Here is a 22514-nt window from a genome sequence, read left to right as displayed (position 1 = left end):
ATTTCTCGCGACCCGCCAATCCCGGACGCGGGGGGCGGGGCCACACCTGGGAGGCGGGGCCACACCTGGGAGGCGGGGCCACACCTGGGCGGCGGGGCCGGACGGCGGAGGTGGGGGCCGCGGCGTCCCCGGGCGGGGCGCTGACGTGAGCCCGGCGCACCTGGACGGGGCAGGTGAGGGCCGGCGCGGGGCGGGGAGCCGAGCCTGCAGTCCCTACCAGCGCACAGCCAGACGTCGCTCGCCCTACGGGTCGAGGAGCGCGGTGGCGGCGGGTGATCGTACGTGGAGACCTGGTTCGGAGGGACGTTCGCTCCTGGCAGCCGGATTGAAGACAGGTGGGGACGCCAAAGTCCGGAGACTCGCTTGGGGAAGGGAGGACACGCCCGCTGGTGAAGGGTCCCCTCCGGAGCCTGCAGGGGTGGGGAGAGCTTGCTTAGGGACATCTGTGCGTCGGGCCATGTCCTCTAGGGCTGGGTGCCCGTCCCTGTGACCCAGGTGGCTACTGGATGGCCAGCCCCAGCTTGGGATGGCCGGACCCTTCCCGACCCCTCGCTTCGGTCCACTTCCTTTTCCTCCCCGCCCAGCGGGAGTGCGCGGCTCCCAGCCTCCACCCACCCACCGTCGGGGCGCGTTAAGGCGCCTCCACCCCTCTGGTCCTACCGGATCGCCACTCCGCCGGCCCTCGCTGCCCAAAGAGGGGATTTCCCAGGCCGGCAGGCCGGCCCTTGATTTTGGTGGGTGTTTTGGGAAATTGCGGGTCGGGGCAACAAGTAGCTTCGGCCAGTTTGTTTTCTCTCCTGGAATTTGTTTAGCACCGTCAGACCCCTCGCCCTGGGCCTGGGAGACACCCGTGGATTTCCAAGTAGCCAAGCGAGGTGCTGGGGAGGGTGGCGCTGGGTGTGGTTGCTCTGGGGGTGAGGCTCTCTTCGCCTGAAGGGGCTGGAGGGCGGGTGTGGAGAAGTGGGGAAAGTCTTCCAGGCCGGGCTGGAAAGCAGGCCCGGGGTGCCACTGTTCACCGGGAGCCTGCTGTGTGGTAAGGGGTCATCCCGACGCGACCCTGCTCTCTCGGTGGCTGTCAAAAGTGGAAGCCAGGAAGGGAGAGGAAGAAGGCGCGTTTGAGCCGGGGTTGGTGAAGGCGGGGTGCCGACCCAGGACAGTACTTTAGGCTTGGATGTTTGTATAACACTTGACACCAACACCCCATACAGGGTCTCTAACTCTCTCCAGCCCCCAACTTCAATCAAGCGGGGGGGGGGGAGGGGTATAGGAATTATGGCTGGAGGCTCAGAATTTACCCCTAAACAGGGCTGAACTAAATGGAAGAAAGACTGGGGAACTTGGAAGGTGGCATTTCAGGTCCCTCTAGGAGGAGGGAGAAAAAAAGCAGGACCATCCATCCCCTGAGGCCTGTCTGCAAGAAATGAGGATGTGTGTGTTTTACTCTGAGCAACATCATTGACAGCTGAATCTCGGCTTTGGGGTGCCCTGTTCCTGGAAAGTAGTCTGGGCAGGGGCTGCATAGATGGCAATGCGGGTGTTTCGAGGGGACTGGTTCCCTGGATTGGGGGTGTGAGAGAGGACAGTTCATGCCTTGGGGAGGTTGAAAGCATCTGTGCTCAGTGCCCAGTGTGAGGGGAGTGATTGGGTTAGCATCTTTGTTCTGTAGCTGGTTGAATACCTGTTGGAGACTCAGGCCTTGAATTTTGCTATGATGGTGGCTGGAGATAACCAGAGCTGAATTCAACTAGGCTAGGGTTGTTCTGTGGGCCTTGGGATTTGGGTGGCAAGAGTGTTTTGAAAGAAAACTTTGATTTAGGTGTGTTTTAGGGTGGGTGTTGTGCAGTCTCCTCCCTAAGCACTTTGTTGGCCCTCTGTACTGCTTGGATCTTTGTCGATTTTTGGTTTACTCTTGGTGTACAGAAGAAGGGAGAGACTTGGAGGGCTGGGTGCAGTGGCAGGTTATGGTACAGCACACTCTGACTCAGAAGTATTGGGTCCAGGCCCCAGATAAAACACTTTGCTGTGCCTCAGTTAACCCAGCTGTAAAATGGGGATGATAACAATACTACTTCTAGATCATGAGGATGAGGTCAGACACATTAAGTAAAAGCGTACGTGAAAACTATAAAGCCTATGTAGATATAGAGGATTGTTGTTACCATGGTTTCTGTTAGCTGAAGGCCATCATCTTTTTTACCTCCCAGTGGCCAAGAAATGCCTTAGCTTCCTGTGGTTAAAAAAGAAATATATATATATTACTTGTAGTGTTCTGTTTTTAAATTATGAATCAAAACATGTCATTGTAGGAAAATGTGAATCATATAAAAGTATGTAGGGAAGCACGAAAGTCACCCACAATCCTACCACCACTAAGGTAACTACTTGGGTAATGACTGACAACTTCTTGTTGCATTGATATCTTATTTCTACCCCTTTAAAAAATTCCATGTGCATATGTACACAAGTGCATGTTATGTTACAAAATGGAAAAGATACTATCCAGTCAATATTGTATGATGCCTTTTCCCTCTTAAGTACATATTTAAACATAAATCCAATAAAAATTCTTCAGATGCCTCGATGTTAATAGCTGCTTAATACTGCAGCCTGTGAATGTCTGATTAGCTGTTTTTCTCTGTTATTTTTGTTGCCTCCCAATTTTCCCTCTCTGCCTGTTTTTGTAGTCTTAGTTACTGGGTGGCAGGTGGAGATACTGGTCGGCTTTGAGAAGATGGGGAGGGTTAGCTGTGATGGAGGTGGGGCAGGGAGGAGGAGGTTGGGCAGGGTTGCCCCTGCGTGCTGCCATCTTGGGAGAATGCTGAGAACACAGGGCTTTAGATCTTAATCATTGATCTCTATGGGTGGCTACTTCTCCCTCCCCATCACTCTGTGTGCAGTTCCTTGTGTTGGCTTGGTTGCTTAATTTTTTTCTTGATGTGCTGTGGATCAACTCGGAGGAAGTCTCTTCTTCAAAGCCCGCAAGAAGGGGTGGATTTCAAGGGGTGGATTTCACATGTCTGCCAGTCCTAGACACCGGACTGACCATATTGCAGTAAGTGTGTTAGTCACTCAGTTGTGTCCATCTCTTTTCGACCCCACGGACTCTAGCCCGCCAGGCTCCTCTGTCCATGGGTTTTCCCAGGCAAGAATACTGGACTGGTTTCCATTCCCTTCTCCAGGGGATCTTCCTGACCCAGGGATCGAACCTGGGTCTCCCACGTTGCATGCAGATTCTTTACCTCCTGAGCCACCCGGGAACAGTATAGGAGGGCTGACCGTATTGCAATAGATCTCAAAAGCCCCTCACTAGGTGGACCCGTTTGCCACCCATTTCCGGTTCTCTTGGTTCGTCCTTCGCCCCATCCCCCCCATCACCACAGGCCAGGACTGAGGAAGGGAAGGCTAGAACTTGCCCTGAGGAGGATATGCATTCCCTCCTCCTTATAAGGTAAATGTTCTCCGGGGTTTGATAGCTTGATTTGCTGCCCTATGGAGCAACCTACCCCAAGGCCAAGAACTTGGGGGTAGAGGGCACTTGAACACCCCATGCCACCTCGCCTGCCCACAGGGAGCTCTGCTTGGGGGGGGGCAGGTTTCAGTTGCACGGCTTGGTAATTGGGTCAGAAGGCTCAGGTGAGGGCAGGTCTTGCTTTGCTCTTAAAGTGCCGGTGACCCAGCTGGGTTTGCGTTTTCCCGTTTGTTGTGAGGCTGGCCAGGGAAAGAAGTGACGCGTTAGGGGCCACCCCCTCAGCTAAGCTCCTCCAGGGGGAGACTTAAGCTGACTCAACTGGTTTGCTTTCTGAACCGCAACCCTGGTGGGAATCTTTCTGGGTGGGAAGGTGACTTATTTATTCTCCTTTTCTCAGGTTCTTAGGGGTTTAAGCAATTCCAGAGTGGATTTCTTCAGGCAGTCTGGTGAAAACATCGTGTTTAGTAACCAGCCTCGTGCTTGTCATACAGTAGCTGACGAACAAATATTTGTTGAATGAACGTTGTTTTGCAGGCATCTCTTCCTTACCTGAAAGTAAAAACAAAGTGCGATAAGAACACACACACACACACACAAAGAATCTAAATGCAACATCCCAGGCAAGCAGGTCTCCAGGGATTGCGCTTTCCTGTCAGCCCCCAGTTGGAACAGGCCTTTGTTTCCCCCGCTGGCACCAAATATTATCTGCTAGGCTGTGCGGAGCCCTTCTATTTTTATGAGAATCAATTGCAGACTTTACCCAGGCTGGCTCCTGTAGCCAATCAGTTCCACTCAGCCTCTGTGGGGGAGATAAACAGACCCAGGTGAGGAGGCTGTCCTAACAGTAGGGAGCGTGTCTCATGACTGTTTTTCGGACTCTAGGGTTAGGCACTGTGATATTTGATTATTCCGGGGCTTCTGAACTTTACCAGACTCAGTTACAGAGCACTGGATTGTTCTAGGGATAACTAGCTCAGACTCTCCTTCCCCTTTTCTCCCGCCCTGTACAGAACCTTTGGGTGGCCCAGAGAAAGGAAACCTGACTTGAGGCCCAGCTCTCAGATTCCTGTGGATACGCTGCGTGCTCATCTATGTAAGTGAGGACTTTGCAACCAGGACCCACCCCTTTGCCTACTTCTCTCTCATCACGATGCTGTCATTCCGTAGTTGTCTAAAAAAAGAACGCGCGCTTCAGTTTCTTGTCTCTCCTTTGCTGTTTCCATAACTTTTTTCTTCCCTCTCCTGAGATGAGATTGGAAAGGGCAATTTCCCTTCTGTTCCCTTGGTACTTCAGGAAGGACTGTGTTCCAGCAGGGATGACATCATCTTTTTATTTTTCTGCCTCAGGATTTAAATAGAAGAAATGTGATCTACTTACATGATAAGTCTGATTTGGCTGGAGCATGAAAAATAAATGGCTTTGGAATAAGAATCAAAAGAACCTTTTAACCTCTTTTCTTTTCTTCCCCACCTGGCGCAGTTGATTCCCATATTTAGTTTCTTTGCTGTAATCTAGTGAAACTGTAGCTCTATCATACGGGAACAGTGGCTGGGAACTTTTCCCAGGGGCTGGCCTAATTCTCCTCTCCCCACTTCTCCCCCTTTCCCCCAAACCAGATCATGGCCCTCCACCCCCGCAGAGTTCGGCTGAAGCCATGGCTGGTGGCCCAAGTGGATAGTGGCCTGTACCCAGGGCTCATCTGGCTACACAGGGACTCCAAACGCTTCCAGATCCCCTGGAAACATGCCACCCGGCACAGCCCCCAGCAAGAGGAGGAAAACACCATTTTCAAGGTAAAGGTCTTCTTTTACCGTCTCACTTGAAATGTTTTCCAGTTCTCAGGCCTTTCTGGGTTTTTGTTGTCTTGTTTTCAGTTTTGGCGTAAAGAAGATACTAGATCCAAGATGCTGAGGCAGCAGAGTGTTGTTGATGCGGGTGGGGGGACAGACTTAGCAGGCACAGTGATTTCTCTTGTTGGGGCATGTCTGTCATTACGGTCGAGGCCGTTTATTCTTTCCCATCGGTCAAAGGCACTCAGCTCTCATCCCAAGGGATGACACGTGTGACTGGCTATGCTCCTGTTAATTGCCTGTATGCTGAGGCTGTTCTAGAGCTCTGGAGGGTCAGCCAGCAGTCAATCTTTCATTCACTCAAGACTCTTGCTCTGGCCTGGAAATGGCTATCCAGACCCAGACAGAACTACTGAGTGGTAGCAGGCTCCTAACAGCCTGTAGAATGGGTGTTGAGGGCCCTCTGCAAGTTTCTTCTGGAATTAAAACATTTTGCCTCATCCATCTATGCACGCATGCTCTGTCGTGTCTGACTCTCTGCGACCCCATGGACTATAGCCCTCCAGGCTCTGTCTATGGGATTTTTTCCAGGCAAGAGTATTGGAGTGGGTCACCATTTCCCCTTCCAGGGGATCTTCCCAACCCAGAGATCGAACTCCCATCTCCTTCATTGGCAGACAGGTTCTTTACCCCTGAGCCATCTTAAAAAACGAAAAGTGATTTAATTACAGGTTTTTATTCTACAAATGTTTTCTTAACTAAAGAATAGCTCGGATGTGAGAGTTATTTTGCTTAACTGAAAACAAGATTGAATCACATGGCATTTTATAAAATGTGAGTGAAACCAAAATCTAAGACGGAAGTCAGTGAGAAGGTAGTTGTGGGAAGGGCTATTATGTGGTTTGTAACTCTGGAACCTGTGCCTCCGCTTGAGACTGACTTCTCTGTGCTCGTCAGCACAGAGTAACTTTAACCAGCACAGAGTAGCTGGTGTCTTGAGTAACTTTAGTTCCTGCACCTCCAAAACATGGAGAAATGAGTTTCTCCATTTTTTTCCCTGACTAGCAGCTGGAAGTCAAGTGAAATCCAGTCTCTATCCTGAACCTCTCAAGACTGATGCCCCAGGTTCTGGCTGAGATTGGGCCAGGAGAGGTGGACTCATACCTCAAAGGAGGGCCATCCTACAACTGTTATATTGGGTACAGAGACGAGAGAGGGAGAAAAAATTGGCCTGTGAATACTTACAAAGTAAACCGGTGCTTTTAATTTACAAATTTAATAATGATATAAAAGTGGTAAGGAAACCATCTGGAAACCAGCAGCAATTATTGGAGCTGGCATCAGAGGAGGATGGGCCTGGTCTGGCCTCTTGCCTGCAGCCGGACTTGCTGTTGAAGTGCCTGGTGGTGGCTGGCCACGGGGAAAGAGGCTGGTTCCCGAAGGTTCCACTCACGAGAATGTTCTGAATCCTTAGGGCTTGAGGAAAAGGTGGCTGTGGGCAGGTGCACTGTCCTGGTTATATCTGTGCATCTGTTTGTGACATGCTGAGGGGAGGTCTGGGTGTCAGGAGGAGAATGAGGGCGCCTTCACAGATCCCAAGCTCTAGCAGGCCTTCGTCAGGATAAGGGTGTCAACGTGATGCCCAGCATTAAGAGGGTGTCTGATCCACTCTCTAGGTGCATTATCTCATTTGGTTCTTGACGATGCTGGAAGGAGGACGTTACCCTCCTGTTGTGGATGTAAAAGCTGAATCTCAGAGGGGCTACGTAACTTGCCCAAATCACATAGCCAATAAGTGGTGGGGCCAGGATTTGAACCCAGGCCTATCTGCTCCCCCCTCCCTTATCAGACAGCCCCTTCTGACCAGGAGCTGTGAGTCCTGGCTTCAGATCCTGCTACCGTCACTCGCATGTGTGGTCTTGAACAAGTCACATAATCTCTTTGGGCTTTAGCTCCCCCTTCGGTAAAATCGGGATAAAACCAGTCTTGCCTGCCTCACGAGATTGTTGTGAGAACTGAGTGAAATAAACGTCTAGAAAGGGACTCATAAATGGCCATAAAAAGGCAGAGACTGTGTCCATTTTCGGAAGAGAAAAAGGGACCTGCCCGGTGACCAGAATTTCAGAATGGGTTTGAACACGGGTTGTTTATGAAGATAACGGCTGTCACGTGGCAGATGCCACCCTCTGCTGCATCAGCCTTAGGTCCTCCACGGGGTCTGCACGGGCCCTGGGGGGTGGCTGTGCTGTGAGCAGAAAGGGCTCTGGGTTAGTCTGGCTGCCCTCCATGGAGGGGCAGGGATTCGGGGAGCCACAGACCTGTGCCAAAGTCAGCACTGCCCAAGCCAGCTGAGTGGGGCTAGAAGGCGAGTGGACCTGGAGGTCAAACAAATGGAAGGGAAATTGGGGAGAGGCAGCCACCAGGCACCGCCGGGTGCAACTGGAGATAGGACTCTCTGGACGCTGGGGGCCAGTGAGGTGGAGATCTCCTCCCGGCGGCTGGATGCAATGGAGCCTGCTACGCTGAGGGCAGCATCCTCGTCAGCCCTATTCACTGCATACTGCACAGCAGAGAGGGGAGTCCCCTGCCCCCAGCCCCAGAAGAGGGTAGGAAGACGTGAGTGAACTGGAGGAGAAGGATTCAGTTGGCCATTGGAAGAAGCTTCCTCGTGGCTGTGAGGCTCTGCAGGGAGTGACTGAGAGAGACCAGAGTGCTCAAAGGACGGGGCAGAGAAACCCCGTCTGGGCTTGAGGAAGACGTCCACAGTCAGGGTCGGAGGCGGGGAGGGGGCCTGGACGAGCGACGGGCCCTCAGCTTGAACAGGCTGCTGTGTGCCGCCCGGTCTTGAGTCCTCGGCAGACGACATCCGCCTTTTCAGCACCAGGACGTGCTACACAGCCCTGAAGAAAGCGTGGACGTGGAGAATATATTCATGGTGGGGACGGGCGGCCGTCCCGTGAAGCAGACACGCTGATGCCGGTTAGACCTGGAAACTGAGAACCAGAGAGGCGAGGCCACGGTGGTTTTGGCCCGGGCCACCAGCCCCTGGTGTTTCTAGAGAAATGTTCCCAATGTGGGGGTTTGCAGAAGTAGGGAAAGGCAGGCAGTGTGAGTTTATTGGGACCTGAGGCCCTCCGCCACCCGCTGAGGCGAGCTGAATTCTCAGAGTGTGTGTCCTTCCCTCCTGCAGGCTCTTTTAGTCCTAAAGGCACTTGGTTTCTGCAGTTATTTGTGCATCACATTGAAGACGGAAGGGGAGGGAACAGCAAGACCATGCTCTTCATATCATACGCCATCTTCCTTTTCCTTCTTATTATATAAGCAGCTCATGTCAGAACAAAAAAGAAAAACAAAACAAATTATCTGCAATCCTGCTTTCAAGGTTACCATTAGTATCATAGTGTATATTTGTTTCTGATGTTTCTTTATTTTCAGCCCTTCATTATGGCCATTGTAGTCACCAACTAGCACCAACACTTGAGATGAGGCTCCTCTTTTCACAAGATTATATTTGCATCTGGTTTAATCTCACTCCAGCCCTCCCTCGCCTGGCCCTCCAGGGTGGTGTTTCCTGTTGCAGCCTCTGTACCCGGCTTGGGACGATGGGCAGCCAGGCAGGGCCACGTGTGTCAGTGTCTGCATGCGGGAGGGTGGGCACACTTTCTGTGTGTCTGGGCAACAGCAGGCATTCACTGCAGTTTCCTGTCCTTCAGGCCTGGGCTGTGGAGACAGGGAAGTACCAGGAAGGGGTGGATGACCCTGACCCAGCTAAATGGAAGGCCCAACTCCGCTGTGCTCTGAACAAAAGCAGAGAATTCAACCTGATGTATGATGGCACCAAGGAGGTGCCCATGAACCCAGTGAAGATATATCAAGTGTGTGACATCCCCCAGCCCCAGGGCTCGATCATTAACCCAGGTGAGGCCCCAGCTGCTGGGGAGAAGGGGGACAGTGCACTGGGTTCCTGGCTAGACCCTTCAAGAGATAGTTAACTTGAAAATTGCCTCGCTTAGAACGTTTATGACTGCTGAACAAGAAATCCTGTCCCTAGAAAGACTCAGAGAACAAAAGATATAAACTCAGCAAGGTGTTCCTGCTCACTTGCTGCTGCTAAGTCGCGTCAGTTGTGTCCGACTCTGTGCGACCCCATAGACGGCAGCCCAGCAGGCTCCCCTGTCCCTGGGATTCTCCAGGCAAGAATACTGGAGTGGGTTGCCATTTCCTTTTCCAATGCATGAAACACTTAGTGGGACACTAAAGCATTAGAAAATGGAGGGAGCATAGAGTTCTGTAAAAATAGCTTCTCTCTGGGCTCAACACTGAGAAGAGAGGCCAGAGAGTTTAGACAGCGGAGGGATTAAAAGTTGGAAGGTCTGAGTTGTAAACCTAGTTCTTTTCACTTCACTACCGTGGGACTTTGAATCAAGTCCTTTGACCTTTTGAGCCTCAGTTTCTTCCATTATAAAACCTGGGCTCTCATCTTTCCTGCCTATTTCAAAGGCTGTTCTAAGAATCAATTAACATGACATTCTAAAAGCTGATAAGTTCTCTTTATAAATGATGGGTGAATGTCATTGAATTTGTAGGATAAGATCCAACTAAGAGCCAGATAATTTAGACTTGACCCCCAGTGAATCTAGGGAGGCCCTGCCATGAGGGAAGGTTCTGTCCTCACATTAAGTTTACAAAGGAGAGAAGCTGTGGTCCTTGGGTCCTTAAAAGGGATGTTAATGCATCAAAGTAGGTTTAGAGTAGAAGTTAAGTTTTCTAGGAGAAGGGAATAGGGTGTGCAGCTCCTGGGTAGGGGAGGGGATGAGAGCTTACATTAGGGTTCTAGAGAAGGAGCTGGAGTGGGGGGTGATCACCTTTGGTCCCCACACTTTAGCTAGGGCATTGTGGGTGGATGCTGAACCCCAGGAGCCTCTGTGCAGGCAGTGGCTAGCTTAACAGTGGGGTCAGCTACCAGGATGATGGTGAAAAGTGAGCGGCTCGCTTATGGGCCTGTGCGTCTGTCTTTCGGGTAGGATCCACTGGGTCTGCTCCTTGGGATGAGAAAGACAATGATGTGGATGAAGAAGATGAGGAAGATGAGCTTGACCAGTCACAGCACCACGTCCCCATCCAGGACACCTTCCCCTTCTTGAACATCAATGGTGAGTGGGGTGACAGTGCGGGGGTGAAGAGGAGGTTAGGGGCTTTCATTTTGCAGCTGTTGACGCTGTACCAACCGCTGCCCTGGGAGCAGTGACCGGACCCTGTGGCCAGGTTGCCAGTCTGTTAGCAAGTAGGGGTCACAGACAAAGGAATTCCTAGGCCCGGTTATCCCCATGGGGGTGGCTTCTAGGCATAGAGAGCATCTTCTGAGTCTTATGTGATATTTCAGAGAAATTAAAAACTGAGATTCATTCTCAATTGCACATACAAATACACCAGCTGTTATGAATTTTGCTGATTTCCTTCAGGTCAAAGTGCAGACATCATTTTCATGAATTGTAGGACAATTCCTCTGGTGTTTGTCTTGGTATAAATTTTCTGTCACTCCCTTAACAGGGTCTACTCTGCTAAGACTGTATCATGGGACCCTTGTGGCTTCTACAGCTCTTAATACTAGGCTCTGATAAAATCTGTCTACCAGAGACTTATCTTTTCTTTTTTTAACCTTTTGAATTCAGCTTCCCAGGAAAAGGGAGAGGTTTGAGGGTCACTGCATGACAGAGCAGGTACTGCATTTTCCGTTGCACTGAGGATTCTCAGATACAGGGCGAGTTGCTTTTCTGCAGCATCTTTGCTTGAACTTTCCACTGAGACGCTCCTAGTCATGTGACTTGCATTCGGTTGGCAGCTTTTCACTGCCTTTCTAAGTTCCATCTGGCTCTGCGTGCATGCTAAGTTGCTTCAGTTGTGTCCTACTCTTTGCGACCCCATGGACTGTAGCCCACCAGGCTCCTCTGTCCCTGGGATTCTCCAGACAAGAATACTGGAGTGGGTTGCTATGCCTAATCCAGGGATTGAACCCGAGTCGTGTTTCCTGCATTGGCAGGCACGTTGTTTTCTGTTTTTTTTTTACCACTGCCTGGCTGCTATGGGTCAAATGAGATCATTTTGCCGCCTAGGAAATTCAGTACAGCAAGAGGACCGCTTTAGGGTTTTGGAATACCTCAGTCTAGATGATGCCCCTTCCTCAGAGAGTCATTTATAACTTTGCAACCAAGTGAAGAGGAAAGACAGTCATCACAGAGCTTGCTCAGGCTGATGTCGCCACAGCTGCATTCCCGTTCAGTGAGGCTTTAAGATTCGGACATTTGGAAATGTGACAGCCTTTCCCAAATCCTTGGCCGACTCGTTCTGGTCTTTCCCCTTGAAAGGATACAACTCATTTCCAGGATCCTGATTTCCTATTTCTCTCTTTCTTTTATATATATATATGTATGTATATACATACACACTTTATTATTTTTTTTAGTATTTTATTTTTCTGATTTCCTATTTCTTTTCATGTCTTATTAAAGATTCTGTTGTGTGGCCTTGTGTCACGGGCCACCTTGGATCCTTTATGGAGACATGTGAACATATATTAAAAACAAAAGTAAAATGGGTACGTAGATTTAATCAGACTTGTACACAAAGGATCAAAGAAACATTAACCTCTGTGACTTCAGAGCTGTTGGGCAGAGAAAGCAGAATTGTTGAAGAAGAGATGCATAAGAGGTGAGGTTAGGAGGAGAAATCTGAAAACTGTGGAGTGAGCCAACTTTGACAATAGCAGGGAAATAGGGTGGGTTTTCCATTCTCTCATGCTCTTTTCACTTCGCTACTGTGGGACTTAGAATCAATTCCTTTGACCTTTGAGCCTCAGTTTCAATTGGATACTCTGGAATAAATAATACTCTTACATGGTTTAAATTCATAATGGTGCAAAAAGGAAATCAGCTGAAACATTTTCCTTCCATCCTTTCTCTAAACAGTTAGTTTCCTGGAGCAGACAGATTTTACCAGTTTCTTGAGTATCCTTTTAGATGTTTCATGCATATAAAGTATTTGTTTTAAAACGAATTTCTATGTATTAACACTCAAAGTTAATCAACCAGTTTAGTTGAGTTCATTTTACAGAAGACAACCAGCTTCTATTTAATTGCTGGGCCCCAATTTTGCAACAGGGAACCTCACATTCATGCCCATTCTAATTTAATCCCAGAGAAAACTCACTTGTCTGTTAGTCATCGGCAAATGTACGTTGTCAGAATTCTGAGTCGATGCAAGAACTAAAAAGATTAGGAAGCAGAAGCGGGAGAACCTTGTTTCTTTTTGGTGTTTGTTGGGGGAATTATTGATGGGCTGCTACACTGAGTCATGGTCCAGTGTAGACCTTTAAGTTTTCGGAGCCTCCGACCCAGGTGGTATGCATGATTGGTACCCTGCCAGCTCACCCACAGCCTTCTGTTCTAGGTTCTCCCATAGCTCCAGCCAGTGTGGGCAACTGCAGTGTGGGCAACTGCAGCCCTGAAGCAGTGTGGCCCAAAACGGAACCTCTGGAGATGGAAGTGCCCCAGGCACCTATACAGCCGTTCTATAGCTCTCCAGAGCTGTGGATCAGCTCACTCCCAAGTAAGTAAGCCTTGGTTTCCTAACTGGATCTTCAGCTCCTATTATAGTCCATTTCCTGCCCCACCTTCTGCCTCCATTTCTTTGCCTTGTATAGAATAGTCCCCCAGGCAGCCTCTGTGTCTGGTTCCTGGCTGGCTGATGAGTCACTGGGGAAGAAGTAAAGAGACATTAGCCCAAACCTGCTTGCCCAAGGAGATCCTCTGATTGGCTGCTGTGCAGCTCTGCCTTACTCACCTCTTGGGTGGGTGGAAGGCCTGGGTTTATCAGTTTGCCTAAGGGATTTGGGATAGTTGTGGGATAGGGAGGTTAATGACTGTGGATTTGGCCAAGGGTTTTGAGGGGCTTTAGGATGCAGAGAATATCTCTTTCTGAATTGTGCACAAATCCATCTCAGTGAAGAATCACAATAGACACGGTAGGGGTGGTGGGTTGGGGGGCGGGGGGTAGGGGTGGGGAGAACTACCATTTTGACCAAGAGGCTGATAGCTTTGATAAGACCTATAGCACGACTGAGCGACTTCACTTTCCCTTTTTACTTTCATGCATTGGAGAAGGAAATGGCAACCCACTCCAGTGTTCTTGCCTGGAGAGTCCCAGGGACGGGGAAGCCTGGTGGGCTGCCGTCTATGGGGTCGCACAGAGTCGGCACGACTGAAGTGACTTAGCAGCAGCAGCAGCATAGCGTTCAATAGACATTGGCTGAGTGAAAATTTACTTTGCTGTGACCTGTGTCCTTTCGTGATATATTATTAGAACAGATCAACAGTGTGTGCTCATCTGTGTACTTTTCAGAAAGATGGCTTGGTATTTTTTATTGTCTCTCTGGTTTCTTTAAACAGTGAGTCAAAAATGATAACAACACAAACCAGATGCTGCCTTAGTTTTTTCAGCTCCTTCCAACGCCTATTGATGTAAAGACTCAGTACAAAATGGGGCGACTAGGACCCAGAACTTTGGTTGGAGGAATTCTAGCTGTTAGGGAGTGGTGACTGAACAGAGATAGTACAGATGGACTTTGAACTGTTTGCTTCAAGGCAGCCTTTCGAGGGAATGCTCCCAGAGTATGTTGATGTCTGCCTGTGTTGCAGGAAGGAGAACTAGGTCAGTGGCCCTCCTGGATGCTGGCTGAAAGGTGGCTTGATCCTAATGGACTTGCACGAGTCTTAGGGATGGACAGGCAGAGCAGGGGAGCAGGACTCTCACTGTCCCTTCTTACCTTGCAGTGACTGACCTAGACATCAAGTTTCAGTACCGTGGGAAGGAGTACGGACAGACCATGACTGTGAGCAACCCCCAAGGCTGCCGGCTCTTCTATGGGGACCTGGGGCCCATGCCTGACCAGGAGGAGCTCTTTGGTCCCGTCAGCCTGGAACAGGTCAAGTTTCCGGGGCCGGAGCACATCACCAATGAGAAGCAGAAGCTGTTCACCAGCAAGCTGCTGGATGTCATGGATAGAGGACTGATTCTGGAGGTCAGCGGGCACGCCATCTATGCAATCAGGCTGTGCCAGTGCAAGGTGTACTGGTCTGGGCCATGCGCCCCATCACTTGTTGCCCCTAACCTGATTGAGAGACAAAAGAAGGTCAAACTGTTTTGTCTGGAAACGTTCCTGAGTGGTGAGTCTTTTTTCAGAGAATTGATGGGTGGGAACGGCTCCCTGCAAGTATGTCTTCCTCCTTCCTGCCCTGCCTTTCCTGGCTCTGCAAAGATCTTAAGGAAACAGTTTCTTCGGCAAGAAGTCAAGGTAGAAGAGAACCTTGATTCTGAAAAATAAAAGTGACCGGGGCAGAAGGATGTTCCACTCCAGAGCTATATATTTGAAGCCAGTTTTAGGTTGGCTGTGGTTCCTTTGTTGGCAGAAGAGGGAGACAGCCTTTCATTGCTCCCCAGAGTCCACCAACTTATTTTTCCTTCACTTTAGAAGGTGACCCTACTCATCATAATTGGTTAAACATATAGTCTTCTTGTTTGGGACATATTTGAGTGGCAAATTCAAGCAGGTATATTTAAGGAGAGGAATGAGATGTAAATTTTCCGATGTCATTTGAACCCCAAGTCTAGTTTAAGTGGTGTCTGATAAAACCCTCTGAAATGAAGAAAATTTTCTGTATTTGTGTTGTTTGGTGTGGTAGTCACTAGCCACATGTGGCTATTGAGTATGTAGATGTGACTAATGTGACTAAGGAACTATTTACTTTTGGTGAATTTAAATGCAGTAGCCACACGTGGCAAGTGGCTACAAGACAACATAAAAGCCAGTATTTACTGAGTGGATATGGAATGACCCAGTATACCAAACTGCTCTTCCATGTTCTCCAGATCTCATTGCCCACCAGAAAGGACAGATAGAGAAGCAGCCACCGTTTGAGATCTACTTATGCTTTGGGGAAGAATGGCCAGATGGGAAACCCCAGGAAAGGAAACTCATCTTGGTTCAGGTGAGATGATAAGTGTCAACGACTCTTTGCCTTTTTATTAATGTTTCAGCCCGCAGGTCTGGGGTTGAGCCCTGAGTTGAAGTGTCCATCAGGCTGTGTGGATTTTAATCCCATTAGACAGAGTAGCAGCAAAGTTTCGTACATCATAGAGCAGAACCAGGCTGGAGAATAGACGGTCCTCAAGGCAAATTACTGATTCATGGGAGGCTTTGATTTCTCACTGACTTTAGAGTCTTGCAGAAACCTAATAGGATATGACTCTTGGCAGCTCTTTTAGAAGTCTTTTGAGCTACTTTTAAGGACATATTCTGGAAAGTGGCAGCAAGACCACTTGGGTTTTGCTGTGGGTTTGTGCAACAGGATAGGCAATAGATGAAATGTGGGTAAAAGTCTTTGTCAGTAAGCAGCTGTTTATTTAGGTATGTGATGTGATGCTGCCTCTCGGTTCTTTACCTTCGTCTGAACCGAATTCTAAAGTGGACCTTGGCAGGATGGTCCAGAGAGATGAAAGCGTATTGTGTCTAGACGGTAAAGTTGGGGACTTCCCCATGGCCTCACTAGTCCTTCCTTCGATCTTGGGTCCCTCCTGTTGTTTTTCTTTCTCTGAACCTTTTTCTCAGAGGATACCTGTGTGCTCTGTGTCCTGAACAGGTCATTCCAGTGGTGGCTCGGATGATCTATGAGATGTTTTCCGGTGACTTCACACGATCCTTTGACAGTGGCAGTGTCCGCCTGCAGATCTCAACTCCAGACATCAAGGACAACATCGTTGCTCAGCTGAAGCAGCTGTACCGCATCCTGCAAACCCAGGAAAGCTGGCAGCCCATGCAGCCCGCCCCCAACATGCAACTGCCCGCTGCCCTGCCAGCCCAGTAATCATGAATGCCATCTTCCTTTTTTTTTTTACAATATTGTACATATGGATATTTTTTATTTTTCAGATTTAACCAGCTTTAAGCCTTTCTTCTTTCAACAAATATTAGTAGTCTCTGACTCTCCAAGTATGTCTAGCTTTTAAAGTTGATTTAATTTATGAAAAAAATCACCCTTCATACTTTCCTCTTCTTCTTTAAACCTCCCAGGGTAGTATAATGTAGTATCAATAGAAGGAGATTTAGCCTGGAGTTTGGACAACAGGGTTCTAACTGCAGCTTTGCTTCCAGTGGGGTGACCTTGAACCAAGTCATTTAACCTCTGGGCTTCATATTCGTTACTGTAAAGTGAAGGAGTTAGAATGATGCCTGAAATAACACCAGCTTTAAGACTCTGACTTGATGACTTCATTCTATTTGTACAAGGCAAAACTGCCTGGAACAGAACCCTTCTGCCTTGTTCTTGCGCCATGTTTTTTTTTTTTTTTCGCTTTCATTAAAGTCCCCTAAAGCACTGATTTGTCCAGGATTGATCTCCGTTTGACCTGTTATGCTAGTATAGTAGGCTGGTTCCCTGATGGGGGAAGAGGGAGGGAGGGGTGCCAGCTGGTTGCTTAGGAACTAAGCTTGATATCTAAATAGAAATAGGTGCCAAAGTCTGAAAGTCACCCAGCCTGTGGAGTAAAAGCTCACAAATTGAGCTTCTAAAAGGAAGCTGTTGACATAGAAAAAGGTTAGGGATTCTGTGGTCAGGTGTTCAACTTGCTACCGCTCAAATACAGGCATACCTCGGCGGTATTGCCAGGCTAGTTCCAAACCACCACAATAAGGTGAATACTGCCATAAAGCAAGTCATACAGATCTTTTGGTTTCCCAAGGCATATAGAAGTTATGTTTACATTATGCTGTAGTCTAAGTGTGCAATAGCAGTATATCTAAAAATACAAATGTGCGTCCCTTAACTAAAAATACTTGATTGCTAAAAAATGGTAACCATCATCTGAGTCTTCAGTGAGTCATAATGTTTTTGCAGTTGTTACATCAAAGATCACTTATCACAGATCACCATAACACAAAAAAGTTTAAGTATTGTGAGAATTACCAAAACATCACACATAGACATGAAATGAGCAAATACTGTTGGAAAAATGGTGCCACTAGTCTTGTTTGATGCAGGGTTGCCACAAACCTTCGATTTGTAAAACACAGTATCTGCAAAGTGCAATAAAGCAAAACACAATAATAAAATGAGGTATGTCTGTACCACTCTGTGTGTGTGAGAGAGAGAGATGGGAGTCTATGACTCAGTGAGAGCCTTCAGAGAGGATAAAGCTCCCTTGTTCTTCTTTCCCTTCTTTGAGGAAGACCTGAGACTGAGCTGGGCATGCAGGACAAACGCCTCTGACTACAGAAGAGACGAGGACAGTTCCTCTGCATGGAGATGTTTTCCTATCATTTGGATTTTTTGCAGTTTGGAAAAACAGGGTGTTGAATATTTTAAGGGCAGCATGGAGAAGGCCTGGGCAGTGCTTTTCTGGAAAAGACTCACGTAGTACAAACCTGCATGTTTCCCTCCTGGGTGGAGGTAGGTGGGTTTGAACAATCAAGGTGATGAGTGGTGCTGACCATTGCAGCCATGGCTGCCACACACTGGTATTAGCTTTTACTTTGTCCTCGACCCTTTTACTCTTTTTACGGTGAAATTCTACATAATTTAAACTCCACGCCCCAAATGGAAAACAAGATGCTAGTCTCTGGTTACAGGCCCCAATCCTGAATACTGATAGCTATTTTGGACTGTATCGTATTAAGAAAGCCCATGTCTGCTCTGCTATCCTTAAAGCCACCTCCTACTTGCTACTGAAGTTGAGCTAGCTAAAAAGTTGGGCTAGCTTTATTTCAAAAACCACAAGCTCCCCTCAATTACAAGTAGCAATGGTACTTGTTTATTCGGGAATGCTTAAGCTGTGGTTTTCTGGTCTCTAAGGGACCTAGTAGATCTGCTGTTACTGAAGTACGACCAAGAGAAATCTGAGTGCTCAATTGCAAGCAGAAGCTGGGCTTCTAGAGACCAGGAAATATGCAAGGTATAGAAACTTTATACTTTGGGAGCATTTGAGTGGGTGAAGTGAGGGATTTGGAATTGACATCTGGCTGCCTCTGTGTCTGCATAGTTCAAAGTTAAAAAAATCCACAGTAAATACATTGGGAGGACAACTGTTGGATCTGGGCCGGGCCCGTCCCCTTTTTCTATGTGATGCTAACAGGCTGTCCATCTGGCTGAGGGCCCAGAAAATGTGAGCTGGCAAAGGGTGTAGAGCATGGTGTTTAGGTGCCAAGAAAGACTGAACTTTTGTATGTGACTGCAATGAAAAGCTTATGAATACGTCAGAGGAATGAATGAGTGGTTTTATGAGGCCTTAACCCAAGAGCATAGTTCCTTGTTTTTTATCCTTTTCAGAGTGCTGGGAGGGTGCATGTGGGGCTCTCCACTGATCTCGCTGTGTTCTTTCTCCGGCCCTGATGCCCGGTATCCTTCCTTGGAGACTGTCTGCTATCTCATTGGGTTGTTACGCCACACCCTCCCTTGGTGTTTTCTACTTCTGTGCCTTCAGGCGGTGTCACCAGCTTTTTGTTTTCTTCACTGTCCACCCTTCTCCCCATTGGGCTGGCCACAGTCTGGATCTGCACGTCCTGTTCAAAAGCAGACTCTGGAACTGCCTGAATGTGGTTTGGAACACAAACCACATCATATTGATAAGTGAAACAAGAACAAACATTTCCTCCCTCCCAACCTTGAGGTGAAATGGCACATGAAGACTTGTCATGGTCTCTCACTGGGAAAAAAAAACCCCAAATCTAGTTGTAGGTATAAATGAGAAGGCAAATGTTGGATCTGGGCTGGTCCCTTGTCATATAATTAGGTCCCTGGCTATATGTCCCCAGAGCACCCTACACTTATCTTTCAGAATAATCAATTCCCTTGTAATCGCTCAGTATCTGTGTCCTGCATGACTGCAAACTTGCTGGAGGTAAGGACTGTGTGTCTTGGACCATGCTGCCAGCCCCAGCACAGTACCTGGTACATAATATATTCTCAAATATTTCTTATTAGAATAAATGAATGAACTAAATAAGTCTTTCCTTTTAGAGATTGACTGCTAACTACTACGGGAAAATAAACGCAGGGAGGAAAAAAATTCTAAAATTAGTTTCTACTCTGCTTCTGACTCCCTCTGAGCTAAGAACATTAAAATGGGAGCCCTATAAGCCGGTCCTCCTTCCAAGCTGGCCACGCCTCCAGTCCACAGTGGTCGCTCTTGTCCGAAGACCCAAGGTACAGTCAGGAGTGAAACTTCCAGCGTAGGTGCCCGCAGTTCCCTGTAGCCTCTGCTCTGCTCATGTATCAAGTTTGGGCCATTTCTTTGGATATGAATTTTCCCAAGAAATTCTTCCCCTTCGTGGTATGGAGTCATATCGCTGGTAAACCTTTCAGTGAAATAACGTTTTCTTCTTAATGACCTGATTGAAAAGCTTCTCCATTTGACTCTCATTTCTCACGTGAAGTCAGCAAACTGAATTCCTACAGCCTGGGCTCCACGAAGGTGGGTTTTTTGGTCTCTTTCGTACGCTGCCAATACCTCCAGCGCCTAGAAGCATACATAGCACACAGCTGTTCGGAGTGAAAACACTCGTGCCCTTCACGCCCTATTTAGAGATGACGAACCTTGGCCAGGACACTTGTCCACACACTTCTCGGAATTCAGCCTTTCAGATTCAGGGCTCAGGCAGGTCAAAGTGAAAAAAAGCTTTGCAGCACCACCTACAAGTGAAGATCTGTAAAGTACGTCGCTAATCTTGAGATGTTTCATGTGGAGAGGAAAGTGAACTTCTCCAGAAACAAATCAAACGGTGTTCCGGCGCCGGGCGCCCTGCTCCTGCCCTCCGGGTCACAAGGTGCGGAAGCGGCGGAGCGCTGGCAGAGGAGGCGCACGACCAGCTTCACCGCCTACTTCCCGCCACGCCTCCCCTTTCCGTTCCTACGCTGACCGGCGGGGCCCACGCCTCTCTGGCCGGAAGGGGCTGGGCCTCAGGCGCCCACACTTCCGGCTGGGTGGTTCTAACGCGAGGCGCGGGAGCGGCTGGGTGACGTCACGGAAGGGGGCGGAACCGGGGTTGTGTCGGGCATGCGCAATAGGCCAACTTCGCCGAGTCGGCCCAGGCAGTGAAGGAGATACCCATGATGACAGGAATTTTCAGTTTTGTTGATGCTGAGGGCACGGGCCTCACGGCCTCCCTGCCAAGGGGTAGGAAACTGAAAGGAGTTCCTGAGCCCGCGAGCCTACAGCGGAAGTAGAAGAACGTAGGTATCAGTATGTGTGAGAGGCAGCTCTTCCTCATTTAAGTCAGGATGCTGTGTTCACGAAATGGCGTGCGGGCTGAGGTGAGCCCATCGTCCCAGAGTCCGAAGATGTCCATTAGTAGGGGAAGGCGGGACCGTCGGAAGTTAAATTACAACCTTCTTGCAATTCTACCTGCTTTTAGTTGTTTACTTTTATGTCTCGCTGAGATGCTTGGTAGCTTCCCGGTTGGCTGCCAATGCAGGAGACGCGGGTTCGATCCCTGGCGGGGGAAGATCCCCTGGAGGAGGGCAGGGCAACCCACTCCAGTATTCTTGTCGGAGAATCCCATGCACAGAGGAACCTGGCGGGCTACAGTCATGGGGTCAAAAGAGTCGGATCGGACGGAGCAGGCACGCAGCGAGATGGTTGGTAGGCCACATTCTAGTGTGTATTAGTTTAATTAGATTGCTTTTCTTACAGCCGTTCTTGGCTGGAAGAGAAGGAGGAGTTGGAAATGAAAAAGAGTGCCTTTGAAACCCAGAACTTTACTCAGAAGGCAGATTTGGGTGAAATGCTCCGAATTTTTCTCAAATCTGCTCTCTCTCTTCTCTGCCCCAAGCTCCCTTAAGTTTGAAGCAGAGAAAGTAAATTATAACAAGTCAAACTTAGGATGGACACCAGTTACAATATAAATCTAGCCATAGGCCACAAAGACACAGGAATTTGGGACTGATGCAGACTTAAGTCAACAAGTAAATCAAGTAGCATTGGTGACCCTGTCTTGTCTGGGCGGAATTAGCATTCCGAAGCAGAGGGGAAAATGACCTCTGGAAGATGCTGTAAGACTTAAGGAAAAGCTGTTGGCAGATTTCCTGCCGTGTCACTGGCTGGTATTAATAATCCCCTGCTTTGTTTTTAGGCCTTTCTTCAAGTGTCTGGAGGTCAGAGAAACAGCCCAGGGGAGGGAACTGTGCTTACTGTCGCTGCCAGATGTCATGTCAACACCAAGTCCTCAGCTGCTGGTGGCAGCTGCTCAGCAGACCCTGGGCATGGGAAAGAGACGGGGCCCTCCCAGAGCCGTCTGCCTTCATCTTGCTGGAGAGGTGCTGGCTGTGGCCAGGGGACTGAAGCCAGCTCTGCTGTACGATTGCAGCTCTGCAGGGGCAGCTGAAATCCAGAGCTACCTGGAGAAGCTGCAGGGCCTGGGCTTCCCAACCCAGGGGCTTCACGTCCTCGAGATTGCAGAGAACAGCCTGATTGTCCATCCTGAGCATGTGTGTCGGCACTTGGAGCAGGTGCTGCTTGGTAGTATAGCCTTTGTGGATGTTTCTGGCTCTCAACCTTATCCTTCCATCTGCTCCCTGGACCAGCTGCAGGACTTGAAGGCCCTCGTGGCGGAGATCATCACACATTTGCAGGGGCTGCAGAGGGCCCAATCCCTGGCAGTCTCCTGCAGCAGGCTGCGTTCCTCGGCCTGGAATCTCTGTACTGTGTTTGGGCTCCTCCTGGGCTATCCTGTTCCGTATACTTTTCACGAGAATCAAGGAGAGGACAGCTGTTTAGCCCAGACTCCACTACGCGTGTTCAGTGCCCGGATCTCATGGTTGTGCTGTCAACCACCAGTCTTGCTGTATTCCTTCAGTGTGCCAGACAGCCTGTTCCTGTCCTTGAGGGACATTCTAAATACTTGGGAGAAGGACCTTAGAACTCGATGTAGGACTCAAAATGACTTTGCTGACCTCAGCATCTCCTCTGAGATAGTCACACTGCCGGCCGTGGCCCTCTGACTTTAACTTTTCCCGTGTGGAAGGTGCTTGGTAAATGATCAGCTGTAGGTCAGGGATGGCAAATAGGAATCCTTTCAAGTGCCAATTGCGAGTATCTCGAGGACGCTAGGGAAGAATACTGTAATCCATTTGTCATTTCTGTGCTGAACTGGACTAGGGAGAGTAGACCGAGATGCTTCAGGAATAAACAGAGTTCTTCGGGACAGACC

General features: G+C 48.9%; 2 protein-coding genes across 3 annotated transcripts; both read left to right on the top strand.

Annotated features, from left to right (window-relative positions):
• The first annotated feature begins 167 nt into the window (after positions 1-167).
• On the top strand, positions 168-16695 carry IRF6 (interferon regulatory factor 6). The gene is made up of 9 exons (XM_055419010.2): positions 168-335; positions 4480-4562; positions 5087-5263; positions 8974-9178; positions 10285-10413; positions 12707-12865; positions 14089-14481; positions 15185-15303; positions 15955-16695. Exons 3-9 carry the CDS (start codon positions 5090-5092, stop codon positions 16177-16179), a joined length of 1404 nt encoding a protein of 467 aa, XP_055274985.1. The 5' UTR covers positions 168-335; positions 4480-4562; positions 5087-5089; the 3' UTR covers positions 16180-16695.
• A 137-nt stretch (positions 16696-16832) lies between these two features.
• Positions 16833-22513, top strand: C17H1orf74 (chromosome 17 C1orf74 homolog). 2 transcript variants are annotated; one of them, XM_055419006.2, is made up of 2 exons: positions 16833-20538; positions 21438-22513. In XM_055419006.2, exon 2 carries the CDS (start codon positions 21514-21516, stop codon positions 22303-22305), a length of 792 nt encoding a protein of 263 aa, XP_055274981.1. In that variant the 5' UTR covers positions 16833-20538; positions 21438-21513; the 3' UTR covers positions 22306-22513. The 2 variants fall into 2 exon arrangements, with proteins under 2 accessions (XP_055274981.1, XP_055274980.2); XM_055419005.2 differs by having other exon boundaries at positions 16833-20619.
• Position 22514: the final 1 nt, after the last annotated feature.

Source organism: Moschus berezovskii, chromosome 17 (assembly GCF_049115385.1).
Source record: "Moschus berezovskii isolate FMDL1 chromosome 17, NW_MosBer_1.0, whole genome shotgun sequence".
NCBI lineage: Eukaryota > Metazoa > Chordata > Mammalia > Artiodactyla > Moschidae > Moschus > Moschus berezovskii.
This window is presented reverse-complemented; position numbering and strand designations above follow the sequence as displayed.